This window comes from Cheilinus undulatus, linkage group 24 (assembly GCF_018320785.1).
Source record: "Cheilinus undulatus linkage group 24, ASM1832078v1, whole genome shotgun sequence".
In the NCBI taxonomy this organism is placed as follows: Eukaryota; Metazoa; Chordata; class Actinopteri; order Labriformes; family Labridae; genus Cheilinus; species Cheilinus undulatus.
The window spans coordinates 1,502,948-1,525,216 of NC_054888.1; the positions used below are offsets into that span (position 1 = coordinate 1,502,948).

At 40.0% G+C, this 22,269-nt stretch overlaps 2 protein-coding genes across 2 annotated transcripts in view; both read left to right on the top strand.

Annotated features, from left to right (window-relative positions):
* LOC121506162 (zinc finger protein 513) overlaps nt 1–6,831 on the top strand; it is an 11,937-nt gene extending 5,106 nt beyond the window's left edge. Inside the window, exons 3-7 of the mRNA XM_041781789.1 lie at nt 969–1,091; nt 3,250–3,384; nt 3,535–4,020; nt 5,491–5,684; nt 6,026–6,831. Coding sequence (XP_041637723.1) covers nt 969–1,091; nt 3,250–3,384; nt 3,535–4,020; nt 5,491–5,684; nt 6,026–6,634 — 1,547 coding nt within the window. The 3' untranslated portion in view covers nt 6,635–6,831. The remainder of the gene's footprint in view (nt 1–968; nt 1,092–3,249; nt 3,385–3,534; nt 4,021–5,490; nt 5,685–6,025) is intronic.
* Nucleotides 6,832–7,861: 1,030 nt separating this feature from the next.
* On the top strand, nt 7,862–21,838 carry plaat1l (phospholipase A and acyltransferase 1-like). The gene is made up of 5 exons (XM_041781790.1): nt 7,862–9,247; nt 20,105–20,234; nt 20,367–20,455; nt 20,538–20,702; nt 20,891–21,838. Exons 1-5 carry the CDS (start codon nt 9,239–9,241, stop codon nt 20,954–20,956), a joined length of 459 nt encoding a protein of 152 aa, XP_041637724.1. The 5' UTR covers nt 7,862–9,238; the 3' UTR covers nt 20,957–21,838.
* The last annotated feature ends 431 nt before the right edge of the window (nt 21,839–22,269 follow it).

Below are 22,269 nucleotides of genomic sequence, written 5' to 3' on the forward strand. Positions count from 1 at the left end.
TCCTGGTCCAGACCATCACACTACCATTACCACGTCTGACGCTGGCCACTCCTGGGACGGTTCACCACAGTTTTCCCCATTTGTGGATAATGGCTCTCAGTGTGGTTCACTGGAGTCCTGAAGCCTCAGAAATGTCTGGCCACTGTTACAAGTTTTCTCCATTTGTGGATAATGGCTCTCAGTGTGGTTGAATTTCTTCAGATGGTTCCATGATGTGTTGGAGATCTTTGACTCTACTTTGTCAGACTGTTTCTAGTTAAAGGATTTCTGGATCCAACAGGTCTGACAGGGATCCGGTCTGTGTGTGGGCAGTGAAAATGAACTCAACTTTAAAATACTGTAGCTAATTCATGAATCAATAACGGGGACATCGACTTTTTCACAGCTGAAACTGTGTTGGAAAAGGAGCAAACAGACGTGAGAGAAACAGTCAGGGGTGATTTTCTCCCTCTTTCTCTCCTCTTCCTGTTCCTGACGCTCCCAGACTCGTTCCTCTCCAGGACAACTCTTCCTCCTCTTCCTCCTCTCTGTTATCTCGTCCTCGCCGGCTTCCTCTGTCGTCTCCTCTTCACTTCCTCTGCACCTCCTTTTATTGTCTTCATCTGTAACGTTTTTTTCTCATGGAGAATCTTTCTCTGCCTTTTCACAAACAAGACAAATACTCATCACACAGAATTCCAATTTTTAAAATCATATATAAATCCGATTTTCTGGTGCTTGTGTCTTAAAATTAAATTTCTGCTCTATAGAAAGCATTTCTGAGAAATAAACAAAGACTGTGCAGTTCCCAGCAGAGCTTTCTCTTCCAGTAATACTCTAAATAAAGTTTTTTTATTCTTTTTAAGGAAATGAAATTGATCATGTGAAGCCGTTGTGAGGCACCTAAAAAGTGTTTATCTGTTTAATTCCATGATTGTTTTCATTATTTAGTACACTGATGTGTTTTGTCCTGTTCATGTGTGTTTCAGTGGGTTCAGAGGACGGGGAGCTGGGCTGTGAGCCGGGCTGTCTGGTCCTGGAGAGTGACTTCCTGCTGAGTGGCGAGCTGGAGTTTGGAGACTCTGAGATCATGGGACTGGAGAGAGACGCAGGTCAGTGACAGACACAAACAGACTGTGTTTACATGCTCTGTTAGGTCAGAGCTCCAGTGGCTAATTTTACTGGTTCTATGTTAAACTACCTGGGGAGATTTATCAGACTAAGACTTGAGAAGAAAGACGGGGCTGAAACTAACATCAGGAAGTCATTGTGTTCCTGAGAAACAACAGTGTACTTCCTCTCCAAATGGACAAGAAAAATACCCATCACTTGTAATTATGAAACAGGGATGAGGTTTGGATCTGGTGTGGCTCCTTTCCCTGGTTTCTGGTTCTTTCCACCATCCAGTCCTGTCAGAATGAATACACACACCCAAACCAGCCTTTAAGATAAGTTCTCCCAGTTATTGTGAATTAAAGGGAATGGTGTTTCAGTTCGGGGTGTTTTTTTACCTGTAGGTGTCAGCAAAGGCTGTGCAGAGACTCAGCGATCACATGACTTCATCAGAAACTGAAAGAGAGGAGTAACGTCCTGTTCAACCTCAGCTGTAACCAGCAGCCATGTTCTTCCTCAGTCAGCCACCACCGCCCTCTTTAAAAGACTCTCAGAGTCTTAAATTAGATTTGAAGCTGCTAAATCGTCTTATTTTTACCTTTGAGATTTTATATTTTAGATGGCAGTTAAACAGAAATATGTCAAAGTAATTTATCAAGTCCAAGCTGTTTTGTTTGAGTTAAAACTGTTATTATTCTTTATGCGGGTTTGCTTTTATACATGCTTTTAGTGCATTTACACAAGTGTGACATTATCAAACTGCAGAGAATATGGGAAATAGAAGCTGAAAGAAATTTGGCTCCAAGACGTGAGGATTTTTAACAAATTTTTAAGACGTGAAAAGGCTTCAAACTTGTATAAAATCTGAAAAGCATCAATGATAAATGATGCAAAAACCAAGCATATAGCGTAAGCTCAGGTGCTGCTATATAGTTAAGATCAGCTGATCTCAGGTAAGCCCTCATCAGCTGACAGCCAGCTGATGACCTCTAAGCAGCTCTAGCCTAGCTACACTTTGCTGCTCCTTCTGAAGCAGCTTTTTGCTGCTCTCCTCCACCCCAGCTCCTCCTTTATAATCAGAGTCATTCTGCTGCTCTGCTGCTTCTCTCCTGCCTCAGGCTTTCCTTGTCGACACAGGGAAGGCAGGAACGTGTGCTGTTCCTGCTGATGCTTTCCACATAGACGTGTTAGAGGGTGGGGATCCTAGAACAGCCACGCCGCCAAATATAACCAACAATTCACGGCGTTCCACAGTATTCTGTACAACAGAGTTTCAGAACATTTTTGCTATTCTTTGTTTTGTTTTTTACCAAATTTTATTCATCACTTCTGACACATTTTTGCCAACTTTTTGACACTTTCAACCAATTTTTGCCACCTTTTCTAAATTCCTGCCTATGTTTGACTCTGTTTGGCCACTTTTTGCCCAAATTTCCCTCATTTGTCTCATCATTTTTAACTCTTTTAGCCACGTTTTGCCCACTTTTGCCACTGTACGTTTTTTAACATCACTTCAACACTTTTTGCCACTTTTCGCCCATTATTTAAAATATATATTATTACCTATTTTTGCCACTTATTGCCTGTGTTTGGCCACTTTTTGACTTATTTTGCTACATTAAACTTCTTTTAAAAAGTCACTGTTCTTCTTTTTGTATCATGGAAGAAAGTGGTCAGTCAGAAACTCTAGATACTTTGCCGAGGTCATTTTCACACCTTCAGGGACCCTAAAGGGCCTACCAGCTCTCTATCCATGTTTCTGGCCCAGAACATGACTCCGCCCCCTCCTTGCTGATGTCACAGCCTCGTTGGGACATGGTGGCCATCCAGCAACCAGAGAGAAGTCCTTTTTTTTCCCATATTGCTGAAACCGGTGGCCTGCTTAATAATGTGGAACCTCCTTCTTAAGTAGTTTTCCTTTAATTGGGCTCACCTGAAAAACTAATGATCACAGGTGTCTGAGATTGATTTCAGTGATCCAAAGAGCTCTGAGACACGACACCATCCATGAGTTTAACTGAAAAACAAAAAAATTAAATGTTTATGACACTAAAATCCAGTTTGCATAATAGTTTGGAGTGTTGTGTAGGTGCTGCTAGTAAAGAAAGACAAAGTGGTCCTGACTGAAGTGGTTGTCGTTTTTATTTCTGTCTTCAGGAATGACGGTGTTCTCTCTGGGCGTCGAGGACGACACCTCAGCACCAGCAGACTCCACGTTCCCACCATTCCTCTCATGTAAAGGATGTGGTCAGCTCCTGGGAGACACTCCTCTGGGTGCCAGTCTAGATCTCGGTAAATACCGTGTAGTTAAAGTGAAACAGGAAGAAGGAAGTTTGGTCGGAGTAATCGCTGTGTCTTTTTAAACGTTCTGTCTCCTGTTGTTGATGAAAGGAACACTGTGGGTTTCTGCTTTCTTATGAAGTTCCACTTATGTCGTTGCAGGCGTGGGCCTCGATCTAGGGGCAGAGCTTTATTGCCTGACCTGTGAGGAGGGCCTCCAGCTTGAAGCCCACATGGACTCCCCCAAGGGCGCTGACAGATCCATCAGCTCCGACGGGAAGAGGAGGAACGAAGGGAAGACTGATGAAGCCGATGACATCCCTCCTAAGCTTTACTCCTGCTCTCTGTGCTCCTTCACCTCGCGCTACTCCAACCACCTGAAGCGTCACATGAGGATCCACGACGGCCAGAAGCCGTACCGCTGCCCCGTCTGCCCCTACGCCTCGGCCCAGCTGGTCAACCTGCAGCGGCACGCTCGCACCCACACGGGGGAGAAACCGTACGGCTGTCACCAGTGCAGCTATGCCTGCAGCTCCCTGGGAAACCTGCGCAGACACCAACGCATGCACTCGCAAGAGAGACCGCAGAGAAGGGAGAAGGAGAAGAGACGGACCAGGCGGAAAAAGACGCACGCTGGAACGGAAGAAGGTAAGGAACGCATAGACCAGTGTTACTCAACCAAAGAGCCAAAGTGTTGAAAAATACCTCTGCAAGAGCCACAGTCTAAGTGGTAAGAGTGGAAAAACAGCTAGAAGTAGCAATAACAATGAGTTAAAGGTCAATGGTCAAAAAGCCATGAAAATGGATGAAAATGGGGAGGAAAAGGGTCAGAAAGTATCAGAAATGGGTGAGAACTGACAAAAAAATGAGCTACAGGTAGCAAAAAATGGTCCAAATGGATAAAAATGTGGCAAAAACATGGGTGAAAAGTGACTAAAATGGGCAAAAAGCAGTCAAGAGTGGCAAAAAAGGAAACAAGTGTAATTAAATGGCAAAAGGTAGCTTAAAAGGGCAAAAAATGGATACAAGTGGTAAAAAGAAGTGCCTAACTTGGGCAAAACTAGGAAAAAGTGGTATTTAATGATAAAAAGTAGCTTAAATCGGCAAAAATGGCATTAAAGTGGCAAAAATTTGTAAAAAGTAGGAAAAAAGGTGATATCTAATGGCAATGGTAGCTTAAATGGAAAAAAAGTGGCAAAATAGTAAGAAAAAGGTGGTTATATAATTACAAAAGGGCTTAAAAGGGCAAAAATTGGATAAAAGTGGTAAAAAAATGGGAAGAAAGTTGTAAAACAGTGGCAAGAAAGTAGGAAAAAAGTGGTATTTAATGGCATAGGGTAGCTTAAATGGGCAAAAATGGGATAAAGTGGCAAAAAATGGTGACAAAGGGCAAAAAAGTTTCCCTTTTTAAGGTTTTCTGGAGGAATAATATTTAAAAGAGCCAAATGTTGAGTATCACTGTTCTTGTTCTTGTTCTTGTGAAAACAAGGTGGACTGAAAGAAAACTGTGAAAAACCTCTTAAAGGTGCAGTACGTAGAATATGCATACAAACGAGTCGATATACCTGAGATGTGGTGAATTTCTGTCAGAATTTGGGTTTGTTTGTGTGCATGAGGGAAACTCTAAATGTAAATTTAGAAGCACAGAGCAGAAAGAGGAACAACCAAGCTGAAACCGAGAGACTTAGACAAATGAGGAAGAGAAATTCTGAAAGGCTGCGGGCTTCAAAAACTTAAAGAAATGCTCTAGTTAATTCAGCTGCATCATATATCAGATATTTAGACACCAGGAACACTCCCTAATAAAGTGGCTGTGACAGAAACAGTTAGCTGGTGTGAGAAGGTGTTAACCACAGAGAATGTTAGTTCTGAATCAGGAGGGGTAAAAGAGGAAGTTCAAAAGGAGAAACAGTTTCTTATTATCTCTAAAAACTGCATCGTTGCATTTATGAGTCTTCTTCGTGACATGTGCTAAAGTTTTTATTGATAAAAACCAGACCCACTGAATGGTCTGCTCTCAGACTGTCATGTTTACTTTCATTTTAAAGGTCCAGTTTTAGTCAGACTAACTCAGTAGTTCAGCTTTTTCTAAGTATTTCTTCCTCTGTCCTGATTCAGTGGTGTCAGACCTGACCCTGCGGGTGTCCCAGGACTCAGGATTCCTCCAAACGCTGGGCGGCCTCGGCTCTCCCTCCGCCCCGCTCCCCGTCCTCCTCTTCCCGCTGTGCTGCAGGTTGTGCGGTCTCACCCTGGAGGAGGCTGACCTGGAGGGGGACAAGGCTGAGGGGGAGGGGGAGGGTGAAGGGGGACAGGTATGTCTCAACTAAACTGAGAAGGATACAGTACAGTGTGTACCGACTCAATGACCTGTGATGAATTTGACTGTTTTTAGGGTTTTGTCCTCTTTAGCTTAAATCCAACATGAATGCATGTTCAGCAGAAACGGGTAACAGCTGCAGAGAAACATCAGAAATCTCACACTGAGCTGGCAGTTAGTCTGGTTGTCCTCAGTCTCTGAGGAACAGTTCTGCAGCATTAGTACAGTTTTAAGGAGCATGCTTTTGTGGGATGAGCAGCAGAGCTGAGTATGAAAACAACCAAATCCTCTCAGCCAATCAAACGGCTTATTCTGCTGTGGCTCTGTCCCTCTCAGGTGTGCCGTCGCTGCTCGTTGGACCTGCTGTCCAAGGATGGCTCTGAGCCCCCCTGCAGCCCGGCGATGCCCCAGGACTCCCAGAGGGGCCAACGAGGCTCAAAGCTGTACAGCTGCTCTCTCTGCCCCTTCCTGTCCCACTACCCCAACCACCTGGCCCGCCACGCCCACATCCACTCCGAGGAGAAACCTCACCGCTGTCCACACTGCCCCTACACGTCCTCGCACCTCGACAACCTCAAACGCCACCTGCGCGTGCACACAGGCGAGAAGCCCTACCAGTGCCCGTCCTGCAGCTACGCCTGCGGGAACCTCGCCAACCTGCGGCGACACGAGCGCATCCACTCGGGCGCCAAGCCGTTCCACTGCAGCGTCTGCGGGTACTCCTGCAACCAGAGCATGAACCTGAAGAGGCACATGCTGAGACACACGGGGGAGAAACCGTACGCCTGCGCCGAGTGCGACTACACAACAGGTCACTGGGACAACTACAAGCGGCATCAGAGGAAACACGGACACAACACGGACAGCTGGGACAAACACGCCCCCATCAACGGGCTGAGCTGGGCCACGGACCGTCAGGAGAGCAGGGAGCAGGAGCAGGGCTAGATACTGAATGTTTCTGTGTATACACTGGTGAACCTTCAGCTCAGGTTGGAGACAAACTCAGGTGCCTTTGACGGACTGAACGACTGTGACTGCACTGACTGCAGCCAGGAGAAATGTTTATTTTTCCCCTTCAGATGATCTATTTTTAGTAAACGTGGGGGGATTTATTTCACACATAGATGCCGCTACTACCTACAGGACTGTTTGTCCACACAGGAGCCATTTTGGAGAGGGGTACACATGCAGGGTGCTTTGTGAATCCATTTTTAATGTTTTTGGTGCATTTTGGTTCTTTTTCTACAGTGAAAAACTCTCATTTCTGCAACGGATCCTAGCCACTGTTCTTCACGTCCCCCATCTGACACTCATACATCGTCAGGATCACATGACAGCCTATGGTCTGTTTACATCAGTGTTACTCAACCAAAGAGCCATATAGTTAAAAAATACCTCTGCAAGAGCCACAATCTAAGCGGTGAAGCAAAAACAGCTTGAAGTAGCAATAACAATAAGTTAAAGGTGGAAAAAATGGTCAAAAAGCAGCAAAAATGGGTGAAAATGGAAAAAAATGGGGAGGACAAGGGTCAGAAAGTATCAAAAATGGGTGAAAAGTGACAAAAAATGAGTTACAGGTATAAAAAAAGGCCCAAAAGTGTCAAAAAAATGAGTGAAGCGTGACTAAAATGGGCAAAAAAACAAGAAACAAGTGGTATTAATGGCAAAAGGTAGCTTAAATGAGGAAAAATGGGATAAAAGTGGCAACAATGAGAAAAATAGTGGAAATAATGGGCAAAAAATGAGGAAAAAGGCGGTTATATAATGACAAAAGATAGCTTAAATGGGCAAAGATTGGATAAAAGTGGTAAAAATTGGAAAAAAAAGGGGCAAAAAGGTAGGAAAAAGTGATATTTAATGGCAAAACAGCTTAAATGGGCAAAACTGGGATGAAAGTGGCAAAAATGGGATAAATAGTGGAAATAATGGGGAAAAAACTAGGAAAAACACGGTATTTTATGGCAAAAGGTAGCTTAAATTGGCAAAAATGGGATTAAAGTGGCAAAAATTGGATAAATAGTGGAAATAATGGGCAAAAAATTAGGAAAAACGTGGTATTTTATGGCAAAAGGTAGCTTAAATTGGCAAAAATGGGATTAAAGTGGCAAAAATTGGGAAAAAAAAGTGGAAATAATGGGCAAAAAGTAGGAAAAGTGGTATTTAATGGCTAAAGGCTGCTTAAATTGATGAAAAGTGATTAAAAAAATGGTGGAAAAGGGCAACAAAAGTTTCCCTTTTTTAGGTTTTATGGCGGAATAATATTTAAAATGAAGACACAAAGAGCCACAGGTTGAGTTTCACTGATTTACATCAATGCTGTCAATAACCACTGATAATAAAGTGGCAACTTGAAGGGCCGTCCCATTTCAAAGAGGAAGACTTCTCCACTCCACCTAAAGGACAATACTTAGAAATGGGACTGAGTTTTAAGGTCATGATGAGCCACACCTCTCCAAAATGGCGCCTGGAAGCGGCATCTACGCGTCTCTGTCTGTGGATTTATTTCTAACAGCAGGCTGGATCTTTATGATGAAAACAAGAAGACTGCTTAGATTGTCAGCATTTACAGAATCAAGTACTGGCTTTTTTAAAATTAAGATAGTGGAAACCTGCCGTTTTACCTCTCAGACGTCAGAAATTCAGGGAAATTCGAATCTATGTAGTCATTGCACATCTCTGATTTCATTCACTCTGACAGATTTCCTTCTAACCTGTAGAAACCTGCTCCTTTTCTCTCTTTTTAGTATTTATTTGGTGATTTTTGTGTTTAAATGTGAATCCAGACTCAGAATCAGCTCCACCTCAGTATGAACCGAGTCAGTACTGTGAATTTCTGTGTGATAGAAATCTGATTGAATTAACAAAGCTGGCTGCTGGATATGTAGGAGTGTTTAAAGGGCACAGTTACACATCACTGTGGCATTTTACCTTTTATTAAACAGCTCCTATGAGCAATAACTCTGAAAATATAGGAATGTTTGACCATTCAGGAAATATTTCAGTCAAGAATGATCTAGAATGAAGATGTGAGAGTTAAGGAAGAATCTGCTCCGGCTCTAGAACAGAGAAGTTAGCCAAGCGAAGGCTAAAACAGAGAACCTCGAGGTCTCTGTCTGTCCTCGAGGCTGCCAGGTTTGTGTTTCAGTGCCTTCATTTCTCTAATAAAGACATGTGATTAAAGTGAAGCTGCTTCCTCTTTCACGCTGTCTCTGTAGGAAACACCTGCTCCACACGCCCAGGGGTGGGGGCGCCAGGACGCCACGGTGCTGCTCATCAAACATGGCCTTTAAAACCTGCAGAAATGTCCCAAAAACACCCAGACCCCAAAAACCACACCTGAGGTTCAGCTAAGACCCACAATAAGAGTGAAATCTAGATTCAGAGTTTGATGATGATGATGATGAGGGGATGAAGGAGGGCGAGGGAAGTCTACTGTGACGGTGGCAGACGCTGCAGCAGGTTTATGTAAAGCAGTTTGGATTTCTGTCTCTCAGTTTTAAATCTCATTTCAGAAGAGATTAAGGAGAGCAGCAGCGCATATCTGAACCCATGGGCCTGGTGAGTACAACCCTCTGTTTTTAGCCTATTTCAGACACCGTTTTAGGGCTGAGCAGACTTTTCTGTCTCCACAATAAGAGCACTATTCCTCTTTTGTGCTTCAAATTAAAGGTCTGTCACTACAGTCGCAGTGAGCAGACATACAGTACTGGGAAAGGCGGTTCTTGTTTTTAAAGGAAGATTTCTTTCTTCCTAACCTGCCTGGCCCTGTGTGAAAAGGTCATTCTTTAACCCTGAATGAACAGACAACGACATCTATCAGTCTGGAAGGGTTACAAAGACATTTCTAAGGCTTTGGGGCTCAGTGAGAGCCATTACCCACAAATGGGGAAAACCGTGAACAGTGGTGAACCTTCCCAGGAGTGGCCGGCCTACCAACATGACTCCAAGAGAACATGGACGACTCATCCAGGAGGTCCCAGAACAACATCTAAAGACCTGAAGGCCTCACTGACTCAGTTAAGGTCAGAGGTCATGATTCAACAATCAGAGACTGGGCAACAATGGCATCATGGGAGAGTTCCAAGAAGAACACAAAGGCTCGTCTCACATTTGACTAAAAACTTCCTGATGTTCCCAAAGACTTCTGGGAAATATTCTGAGGACTGACCAGAAAGAAGTTTTGGAAGGCGTGCGTCCCAGCATTCCATCAGACCAACAGCCAGACACGGTGGGGGTCTGGAGAACGTCCGGCCATCAGGTCATGACCTCAGGCTCAAGCATACCTGGGTTCTGGATCAGGACCATGATTCCAAACACACCAGCAAGTCCACCTCTGAATGGACTAAAGACTAGATGAAGGTTCTGGAGTGGTCTAGTCAAAGTCTGGACTTAGATCTGACTGAGATGCTGTGGTTGACCTTAAACAGGCCGTTCATGCTGGAAAACCCTCCAATATGGCTGGAGAAAGAATGGGACAACATTCCTCCACAGTGATGGGAAAGACTGACTGACAGTTATCTCAAACACCTGGAACATCCAGGTATTAGGGTTCAGATGACTTTTTCACAGAGGACCAGGAAGGACTGGATGGATTTACCCTTAATAAATGAAATCATTTAAAAACAGACTTTGTTTTCTCAGGTTATCTCTGTCTGATGTAAAAGTAGTTTGATGATCTGAAGAATGTAAGAATATGCTAAAACCATCAGGAGGGTTCTGTAGTTGTTATAGGTGGTCCATAGACAGAGAGGGTCTCTGAGTCCAGATATGTTACTGATTTAATGATGAATAACATTTAAACTCCAACATCAGCCTCCTGTAGAGAAATCAGTCAGGCTTTCCTGATGAAGACGATGTAGGATGTTTGACACTTTTCATGTCTTCTTACCAGTTCCTGCATCTTTTTATCCATTTCCACTTCATTTTCCCCACTCTTTATCCATTTTCACCACTTGTTTGCCACTTCTTGACCATTAAGGCCACTCTTTTGACACTTGTAACTCACTATGGGCCATGTTTCCAACGTTTTTGCAATTTTTTGCATTTATTTACTCATTTTCACCTCATTTTTGTCACTTTTTACCCCTTTTCCTCACCTTTTACCACTTTTTACCAATTTTGCTAATGTTTTGCAATTTTTGCCACTTTTTTTTAACACTTTATAACCCATTGCGGCTACCCTTTTGCTACTTGGAAGCTATTTGACCCAATTTTGCCTCTATTTACCCATTTTTGGGCTAATTTTTGCCACATTCCACGGGTTTTTGCCAATTTTGCATCTTTTTACCCATTTCACCTCAGGTTTTGGTCACTTTCTTGCCACTTTCAACCCAATTAGCTAATTTTTGGTCACTTTTCACCCATCTTTGCCCATTGTTGCATCTTCTTACCCATTTTCCCTTCACTGTTTGTCACTGATAATCCATTTTCGCCACTTTCTGGCCACTTTTCACCCATTTTGGCCAATTTTTGGCCAATGTCCACCAGTTTTTGCCAATTTTTGCAACTTTTTACCCATTTTCATCACCTTTTTGTCAACTTTAAACCAATTTTAGTCAATTCTTGCTACTTTCCACTTTTTAAGCAAGTTTTCTATCTTTTAACCCATTTCCACCTCAGTTTTTACCCTTTTAATCAGTTTTTGCCATTTTTTTCCACCACTTTTTAACCCATCGTGGCAATTTTTTTTAGCAATTTATAAACTATATTGACCCAATTTTGCCTCTTATAACCCATTTTTAGCCAATTTTTGCCACTTACCACCAGTTTTTGCCAGTTTTTGAATCTTTTTACCCATGTTAACCTAGTTTTTGGCGTTGAGGCCACTCTTTTGCCACTTTTAAGATATTATGACCCAATTTTGCCTCTTTAAACCCATGTCACCCCATTTTTTGGTCACTTTAAACCAATTTTGCTTATTCTTTGCCACTTTTCACCCATCTTTTTACCTATTTTAATCTAATTTTGTCAATATTTCACCACTTTTCACCTGTTGAGGCTACTCTTTTGCCACTATTAGGCTATTTTGACCCAATTCCACTGCTTTTAACCCATTTTTGGCCAATCTTCTACCACTTTCTACCAGTTTTTGTCATTTTTTAAATTTTATTACCCATTTCCCCAATTTTTTTTTTTTTTTTACTTTTTAACCCCTTTCCACCCTTTTTTTGCAACTTTTATCCTACTTTGACCCATTTTTGTCCATTTTTTGCCACTTTCCACCAGTTTATAGTAATTTTGCATCTTTTTACCCATTTTAACCCTAATTTTTTATGTTTCCTCCCCTCTTAACCTCATGCTTGCCACTTTTAACCCATTTTCACCTCATTTTTCATCGCTATATTTGCCCCTTTTAACCCATTTTCACCTCATTTTTCACCGCTATATTTGCCCCTTTTAACCCATTTTTCACCTCATTTTTCACCGCTGTATTTGCCCCTTTTAACCCATTTTCACCTCATTTTTCACCACTGTATTTGCCCCTTTTAACCCATTTTTCACCTCATTTTTCACCGCTATATTTGCCCCTTTTAACCCATTTTCACCTCATTTTTCACCACTGTATTTGCCCCTTTTAACCCATTTTCACCTCATTTTTCACTGCTGTATTTGCCACTTTCAACCCATTTTTCACCTCATTTTTCACCACTGTATTTGCCACTTTTAACCCATTTTCACCTCATTTTTCATCACTATATTTGCCCCTTTTAACCCATTTTCACCTCATTTTTCACTGCTGTATTTGCCACTTTTAACCCATTTTTCACCTCATTTTTCACCACTGTATTTGCCACTTTTAACCCATTTTCACCTCATTTTTCATCACTATATTTGCCCCTTTTAACCCATTTTCACCTCATTTCTCACCGCTATATTTGCCCCTTTTAACCCATTTTTCACCTCATTTTTCACCGCTATATTTGCCACTTTTAACCCATTTTTCACCTCATTTTTCACCACTGTATTTGCCCCTTTTAACCCATTTTTTACCTCATTTTTCACCGCTATATTTGCCCCTTTTAACCCATTTTCACCTCATTTTTCATCACTATATTTGCCCCTTTGAACCCATTTTTCACCTCATTTTTCACTGCTGTATTTGCCCCCTTTGAACCCATTTTCACCTCATTTTTCACCACTATATTTGCCCCTTTTGAACCATTTTTCACCTCATTTTTCACCGCTGTATTTGCCACTGTTAACCCATTTTTCACCTCATTTTTCATCACTATAGTTGCCCCTTTGAACCCATTTTTCACCTCATTTTTCACCGCTATATTTGCCCCTTTTAACCCATTTTTCACCTCATTTTTCACAGCTATATTTGCCCCCTTTGAACCATTTTTCACCTCATTTTTCACCGCTATATTTGCCACTTTTAACCCATTTTTCACCTCATTTTTCACCACTGTATTTGCCCCTTTTAACCCATTTTCACCTCATTTTTTACCGCTATATTTGCCACTTTTAACCCATTTTTCACCTCATTTTTCACCACTGTATTTGCCCCTTTTGTCCCATTTTCACCTTATTTTTCACCACTATATTTGCCACTGTTAACCCATTTTTCACCTCTTTTTTCATCACTATAGTTGCCCCTTTTAACCCATTTTTCACCTCATTTTTCACCGCTATATTTGCCCCCTTTAACCCATTTTTCACCTCATTTTTCACAGCTATATTTGCCCCCTTTGAACCATTTTTCACCTCATTTTTCACCGCTATATTTGCCACTGTTAACCCATTTTTCACCTCATTTTTCACCACTGTATTTGCCACTTTTAACCCATTTTCACCTTATTTTTCACCGCTATATTTGCCACAGTTAACCCATTTTTCACCTCATTTTTCATCACTATAGTTGCCCCTTTGAACCCATTTTTCACCTCATTTTTCACCACTGTATTTGCCCCTTTTAACCCATTTTTCACCTCATTTTTCACCACTGTATTTGCTCCCTTTGAACCATTTTTCACCTCATTTTTCACCGCTATATTTGCCCCTTTTAACCCATTTTTCACCTCATTTTTCACCACTGTATTTGCCCCTTTTAACCCATTTTTCACCTCATTTTTCACCACTGTATTTGCCCCTTTGAACCCATTTTCACCTCATTTTTCATCACTATATTTGCCCCTTTTGAACCATTTTTCACCTCATTTTTCACCACTGTATTTGCCACTTTTAACCCATTTTCACCTCATTTTTCACCACTGTATTTGCCCCTTTGAACCCATTTTCACCTCATTTTTCACCACTGTATTTGCCCCTTTTAACCCATTTTCACCTCATTTTTCACAGCTGTATTTGCTCCCTTTGAACCTTTTTTCACCTCATTTTTCACCGCTATATTTGCCCCTTTTAACCCATTTTTCACCTCATTTTTCACAGCTATATTTGCCCCCTTTGAACCATTTTTCACCTCATTTTTCACCGCTATATTTGCCTCTTTTAACCCATTTTTCACCTCATTTTTCACCACTGTATTTGCCACTTTTAACCCATTTTCACCTCATTTTTCATCACTATAATTGCCCCTTTTGAACCATTTTTCACCTCATTTTTCACCACTGTATTTGCCACTTTTAACCCATTTTCACCTCATTTTTCACCACTGTATTTGCCCCTTTGAACCCATTTTCAACTCATTTTTCACCGCTATATTTGCCACTTTTAACCCATTTTTCACCTCATTTCTCACCACTGTATTTACCACTTTTAACCCATTTTCACCTCATTTTTCACCACTGTATTTCCCCCTTTTAACCCATTTTCACCTCATTTTTCACCACTGTATTTGCCCCTTTGAACCCATTTTCAACTCATTTTTCACCACTGTATTTGCCACTTTTAACCCATTTTCACCTCATTTTTCACCGCTATATTTGCCCCTTTTAACCCATTTTCACCTCATTTTCACAACTATATTTGCCCCTTTTAACCCATTTTTCACCTCATTTTTCACAGCTATATTTGCCCCCTTTGAACCATTTTTCACCTCATTTTTCACCGCTATATTTGCCACTTTTAACCCATTTTTCACCTCATTTCTCACCACTGTATTTGCCCCTTTTAACCCATTTTCACCTCATTTTTCATCACTATATTTGCCACTGTTAACCCATTTTTCACCTCATTTTTCACCACTGTATTTGCCACTTTTACCCCATTTTCACCTCATTTTTCATCACTATATTTGCCACTTTTAACCTATTTTCACCTCATTTTTCACCGCTATATTTGCCCCTTTTAACCCATTTTCACCTCATTTTTCACTGCTGTATTTACCACTTTTAACCCATTTTCACCTCATTTTTCACCACTGTATTTCCCCCTTTTAACCCATTTTTCACCTCATTTTTCACAGCTATATTTGCCCCCTTTGAATCATTTTTCACCTCATTTTTCACCGCTATATTTGCCACTTTTAACCCATTTTTCACCTCATTTTTCACCACTGTATTTGCCACTTTTAACCCATTTTCACCTCATTTTTCATCACTATAATTGCCCCTTTTGAACCATTTTTCACCTCATTTTTCACCGCTATATTTGCCACTTTTAACCCATTTTTCACCTCATTTCTCACCACTGTATTTGCCCCTTTTAACCCATTTTCACCTCATTTTTCATCACTATATTTGCCACTTTTAACCCATTTTTCACCTCATTTTTCACCACTGTATTTGCCACTTTTACCCCATTTTCACCTCATTTTTCATCACTATATTTGCCACTTTTAACCTATTTTCACCTCATTTTTCACCGCTATATTTGCCCCTTTTAACCCATTTTTCACCTCATTTTTCACTGCTGTATTTACCACTTTTAACCCATTTTCACCTCATTTTTCACCACTGTATTTGCCCCTTTGAACCCATTTTCACCTAATTTTTCACCACTGTATTTGCCCCTTTTAACCCATTTTCACCTCATTTTTCACAGCTGTATTTGCTCCCTTTGAACCATTTTTCACCTCATTTTTCACCGCTATATTTGCCCCTTTTAACCCATTTTTCACCTCATTTTTCACAGCTATATTTGCCCCCTTTGAACCATTTTTCACCTCATTTTTCACCGCTATATTTGCCACTTTTAACCCATTTTTCACCTCATTTCTCACCACTGTATTTGCCCCTTTTAACCCATTTTCACCTCATTTTTCATCACTATATTTGCCACTTTTAACCCATTTTTCACCTCATTTTTCACCACTGTATTTGCCACTTTTACCCCATTTTCACCTCATTTTTCATCACTATATTTGCCACTTTTAACCTATTTTCACCTCATTTTTCACCGCTATATTTGCCCCTTTTAACCCATTTTTCACCTCATTTTTCACCGCTATATTTGCCCCTTTTGAACCATTTTTCACCTCATTTTTCACCACTGTATTTACCACTTTTAACCCATTTTCACCTCATTTTTCATCACTATATTTGCCCCTTTGAACCCATTTTCACCTCATTTCTCACCACTGTATTTGCCCCTTTTGAACCATTTTTCACCTCATTTTTCATCACTATATTTGCCACTTTTAACCCATTTTTCACCTCATTTTTCACCACTGTATTTGCCACTTTTACCCCATTTTCACCTTATTTTTCATCACTATATTTGCCCCTTTTAACCCATTTTCACCTCATTTCTCACCGCTATATTTGCCCCTTTTAACCCATTTTTCACCTCATTTTTCACCGCTGTATTTGCCCCTTTTAACCCATTTTCACCTCATTTTTCACTGCTATATTTGCCACTTTTAACCCATTTTTCACCTCATTTTTCACCACTGTATTTGCCCCTTTTAACCCATTTTTCACCTCATTTTTCACCACTGTATTTGCCACTTTTAACCCATTTTCACCTCATTTTTAATCACTATATTTGCCCCTTTTAACCCATTTTCACCTCATTTCTCACCACTGTATTTGCCCCTTTTAACCCATTTTCACCTCATTTTTCATCACTATATTTGCCCCTTTTAACCCATTTTCACCTCATTTCTCACCACTGTATTTGCCCCTTTTAACCCATTTTCACCTCATTTTTCATCACTATATTTGCCCCTTTTGAACCATTTTTCACCTCATTTTTCACCACTGTATTTGCCCCTTTTGTCCCATTTTCACCTCATTTTTCACCGCTATATTTGCCACTGTTAACCCATTTTTCACCTCATTTTTCATCACTAGAGTTGCCCCTTTTAACCCATTTTTCACCTCATTTTTCACCGCTATATTTGCCCCCTTTAACCCATTTTTCACCTCATTTTTCACAGCTATATTTGCCCCCTTTGAACCATTTTTCACCTCATTTTTCACCGCTATATTTGCCACTTTTAACCCATTTTTCACCTCATTTTTCACCACTGTATTTGCCACTTTTGAACCATTTTCCACCTCATTTTCAACCACTGTATTTGCACCTTTTGGCCCATTTTCACCTCATTTTTCATCACTATAGTTGCCCCTTTGAACCCATTTTTCACCTCATTTTTCATCACTATATTTGCCCCTTTTAACCCATTTTCACCTCATTTCTCACCACTGTATTTGCCCCTTTTAACCCATTTTCACCTCATTTTTCATCACTATATTTGCCCCTTTTGAACCATTTTTCACCTCATTTTTCACCCCTTTATTTGCCCCTTTTAACCAATTTTAACCTAATTTTTAACACCAATATTTGCCACTGTTAACCCATTTTTCACCTCATTTTTCATCACTAGAGTTGCCCCTTTTAACCCCCTCATTTTTCATCACTATAGTTAACCCATTTTTCACCTCATTTTTCACAGCTATATTTGCTCCCTTTGAACCATTTTTCACCTCATTTTTCACCGCTATATTTGCCACTTTTAACCCATTTTTCACCTCATTTTTCACCACTGTATTTGCCACTTTTAACCCATTTTCACCTTATTTTTCACCGCTATATTTGCCACAGTTAACCCATTTTTCACCTCATTTTTCATCACTATAGTTGCCCCTTTGAACCCATTTTTCACCTCATTTTTCACCGCTATATTTGCCCCTTTTAACCCATTTTTCACGTCATTTTTCACCACTATATTTGCCCCTTTTAACCCATTTTCACCTCATTTTTCACCACTGTATTTGCCCCTTTGAACCCATTTTCACCTTATTTTTCACCGCTATATTTGCCACTGTTGACCCATTTTTCACCTCATTTTTCATCACTATAGTTGCCCCTTTTAACCCATTTTTCACCTCATTTTTCACCGCTATGTTTGCTCCCTTTAACCCATTTTTCACCTCATTTTTCACAGCTATATTTGCCCCCTTTGAACCATTTTTCAACTCATTTTTCACCACTATATTTGCCACTTTTAACCCATTTTTCACCTCATTTTTCACCACTGTATTTGCCACTTTTAACCCATTTTTCACCTCATTTTTCACCACTGTATTTGCCACAGTTAACCCATTTTTCACCTCATTTTTCATCACTATAGTTGCCCCTTTGAACCCATTTTTCACCTCATTTTTCACCGCTATATTTGCCCCTTTTAACCCATTTTCACCTCATTTTTCACCACTGTATTTACCCCTTTGAACCCATTTTTCACCTCATTTTTCACCACTGTATTTGCCACTTTTAACCCATTTTCACCTTATTTTTCACCGCTATATTTGCCACAGTTAACCCATTTTTCACCTCATTTTTCATCACTATAGTTGCCCCTTTGAACCCATTTTTCACCTCATTTTTCACCGCTATATTTGCCCCTTTTAACCCATTTTCACCTCATTTTTCACCACTGTATTTACCCCTTTGAACCCATTTTCACCTCATTTTTCATCACTATATTTGCCCCTTTTGAACCATTTTTCACCTCATTTTTCACCACTGTATTTGCCACTTTTAACCCATTTTCACCTCATTTTTCACCACTGTATTTGCCCCTTTGAACCCATTTTCACCTCATTTTTCATCACTATATTTGCCCCTTTTGTCCCATTTTCACCTTATTTTTCACCGCTATATTTGCCACTTTTAACCCTTTTTTCACCTCATTTTTCACCGCTATATTTGCCCCTTTTAACCCATTTTTCACCTCATTTTTCACCGCTATATTTGCCCCTTTTGAACCATTTTTCACCTCATTTTTCACTGCTGTATTTGCCACTCTTAACCCATTTTCACCTCATTTTTCACCGCTATATTTGCCCCTTTTAACCCATTTTTCACCTCATTTTTCACTGCTATATTTGCCCCTTTTGAACCATTTTTCACCTCATTTTTCACTGCTATATTTGCCATTTTAACCCATTTTTCACCTCATTTCTCACCACTGTATTTGCCACTTTTAACCCTTTTTTCACCTCATTTTTCACCACTGTATTTGCCCCTTTTAACCCATTTTCACCTCATTTTTCATCACTATATTTGCCCCTTTTGAACCATTTTTCACCTCATTTTTCACTGCTGTATTTGCCACTTTTAACCCATTTTCACCTCGTTTTTCACCACTGTATTTGCCACTTTTAACCCATTTTCACCTCATTTTTCACCATTATATTTGCCCCTTTGAACCCATTTTCACCTCATTTCTCACCACTGTATTTGCCCCTTTGAACCCATTTTCACCTCATTTTTCACCACTGTATTTGCCCCTTTTAACCCATTTTTCACCTCATTTTTCACCGCTATATTTGCCCCTTTTAACCCATTTTTCACCTCATTTTTCACCGCTATATTTGCCACTTTTAACCCATTTTTCACCTCATTTTTCACCGCTGTATTTGCCACTTTTAACCCATTTTTCACCTCATTTTTCACCGCTATATTTGCCCCTTTTAACCCATTTTCACCTCATTTTTCACCGCTATATTTGCCCCTTTTAACCCATTTTCACCTCATTTTTCACCACTGTATTTGCCCCTTTTAACCCATTTTCACCTCATTTTTCACCGCTGTATTTGCCACTTTTAACCCATTTTTCACCTCATTTTTCACCACTGTGTTTGCCACTTTGAACCCATTTTCACCTCATTTTCACTGCTATATTTGCCCCTTTTAACCCATTTTCACCTCATTATTCACCAATTTTAACGCATTTTCACCTTAATTTTCACCACTATATTTGCCCCTTTGAACCCATTTTCACCTCATTTTTGGCCAATTTTAACCCATTTTCACCTGATTATTCACTGCTATATTTGCCACTTTTAACCCATTTTCACCTCATTTTTCACCACTACTAACCCATTTTTGCACCACCCTAGCCCGTTTCATTTTTTACCTTTTTATGATGCTCTATTTTCCACCTCTGACCCATTTTTTCCTGCACGGCTTGTGTGAGAAAACTGAGTAAATATTGATGGTTAAGAACCCTACCTTTAATTTTTTGGCGTTATTTTGACTAACTTCCTGTCCAATGTCTTGCAGAAAAACTCCCACCCACAGATGTTCCCGGGGGACATCATAGAGTATCCCAGGAACAAATACTTCTCCCACTTCGCCGTGTACTACGGAGAGAAGGACGGCGTTCCCTACGTGGCTCACCTGACATGTCGAGGTCGGTTTGGTTACTCAGCAGACTCGTCTTTGTGAGGCTGGTAATAAACCAGGAGGGGGCAAACTTCTGGGCCCTTTTCCCTCGTTTTCTTTAGTTTTAGTGAAATTAAAAGCAGTCGTGTTTGTTTTTCAGACTCAGACTCCAAGCTGCTGCGCTTCGGCCGAGCTCTGAGGTCAGAGATCAAACTGGATCCTCTGGAGATGCTGGGGAAGAAATACAAGGTTGCACCTCCTCACACAGGACTGATGCCTGCAGTCACGCCGAACGCTGGTGTTTATGCGCTTCTCCTCTTTCTGCTCACAGGTCAACAACATGCTGGACGACGCCTTCTCTCCCAGAGACTTCCACGCCGTGGTGAAGCCGGCCATTGAGGACATGATGGGAAAGGAAGTGACGTTTGACATCCTGTTTCATAACAGTGAGCACCAGGCCACGCTCTTCAGATACGGGGTCAAGAAGTCCGAGCAGGTCGGCGTTTCTGAGATCCTTCTTTAACGTCTCTGTTTGTCCTCTTCTGTTTCTGTTCTGTGATCAATCATAGATAAATAAAGACTGCATTTAGAAACCAGAACAGGCAGACCCCTTCCAGACCAGTGGTTTACGTTCCTCCGTTTCCATGGAAACCACATTAAACTTCCCTAACATGTCTGTTCCAGATAGAGCAGATTTATGAGTACATCATGCCGGCCTGGAAGAAACTGTTTGAGGACAAGAAACTCTGAGCTGTGCAGAACGTCAACGTCTCATCACGGCCACCAGAGGGCGACGGCGTTCTGGTGATTTCAAGAAGAAGGTCGTCCCAGTATGTCCACCATTATCAGAGTAATGGGATTTTCTACGGAAGCCCATTTCTGACACTTAAAGAAAAATATGAAGGAAAGGTTTTTACAGAAAAATTTGAAATCTGAGGTCATAGTAAGGACATTTAAAGTCAAAATTAGGGGGTTACAGTCATTATGGAATATAAAGTTAAAATTCTGAGCTGTTGAATTAATGGAATCTAAATTCTGAGATAGTTCGGGGTAAAAATGAGATTATAAGACACGTTTTTGAGAAAGTCATGATGATAGATGACAGGTCAAAATGATGAGGTTATTATGGGAATGATGAGATGAAAATATAAAAAATAATCAAATTCAAAAAGGAAAAAAATGAGACAAAAATCAAAAATATTTGACAGGGAAATTAAGAGGAAAAAGTCAAGTTATAAGATGAAAAGTTGAAATAATAACTTAAAATGTCAAAATTATTAGAAAAAAGCTCAAATAATGAGACACAAAGACAGAATTATGAGATCCAAAAAGCTATGAGATAAAAGTCATAATCATGAGATACAAACCTGCAATAAGGAGATAAAAATCAAAGTTATGACATAAAATGTTTAAATTATGAGATGAATAATGATAGAAAAAAATCACAAATATGCACAAAAAGTAGAAAAAATGAGATTAAAAGTGTTTATCATGAGTTTTAATCATGAGACAAAATAATGAAATAAAACCAAAGTAATGAAGCAAAAAAATAACAAATTAAATAAAGTCAAATTATGAGATAATTAAAAAAAATTACGACATAAAAGTCATAATTATGAGACACAATGTTGAAATAACAAGATAAAAATTAAAATTACAAGACAAAAAGTTAAAATTATGAGATGAAGATTCAAGTTATAGAAAAAAAGTTGAAATGGGGAAATAAAATCAAAATTATTAGATAAAGGCTCAAATAATGAGAAAAAGGGGTTACAAAGTTCAAATCAGGAGTTAATAGTTAAAATAAGATTAAAATCAGAAATATGAAACAAAAATTGAATTTGAGATAAAAAATTGAACTTCTGAGATAAAAGCTAATGAGAGAAAAGTCTAAATAATCTGGCAAAAAGTCTATTTTGAGTTTTAATTATGAGATTAAAACTTAAATAACGAGATAAACATGTTTCAGTGTTATTTAGCAGACGCTTTCATCCAAAGCTACGTACATTCAAGAAAAAGTTATGACACAAAAATAACAGAAACTATGAGATAAAATGAAATTA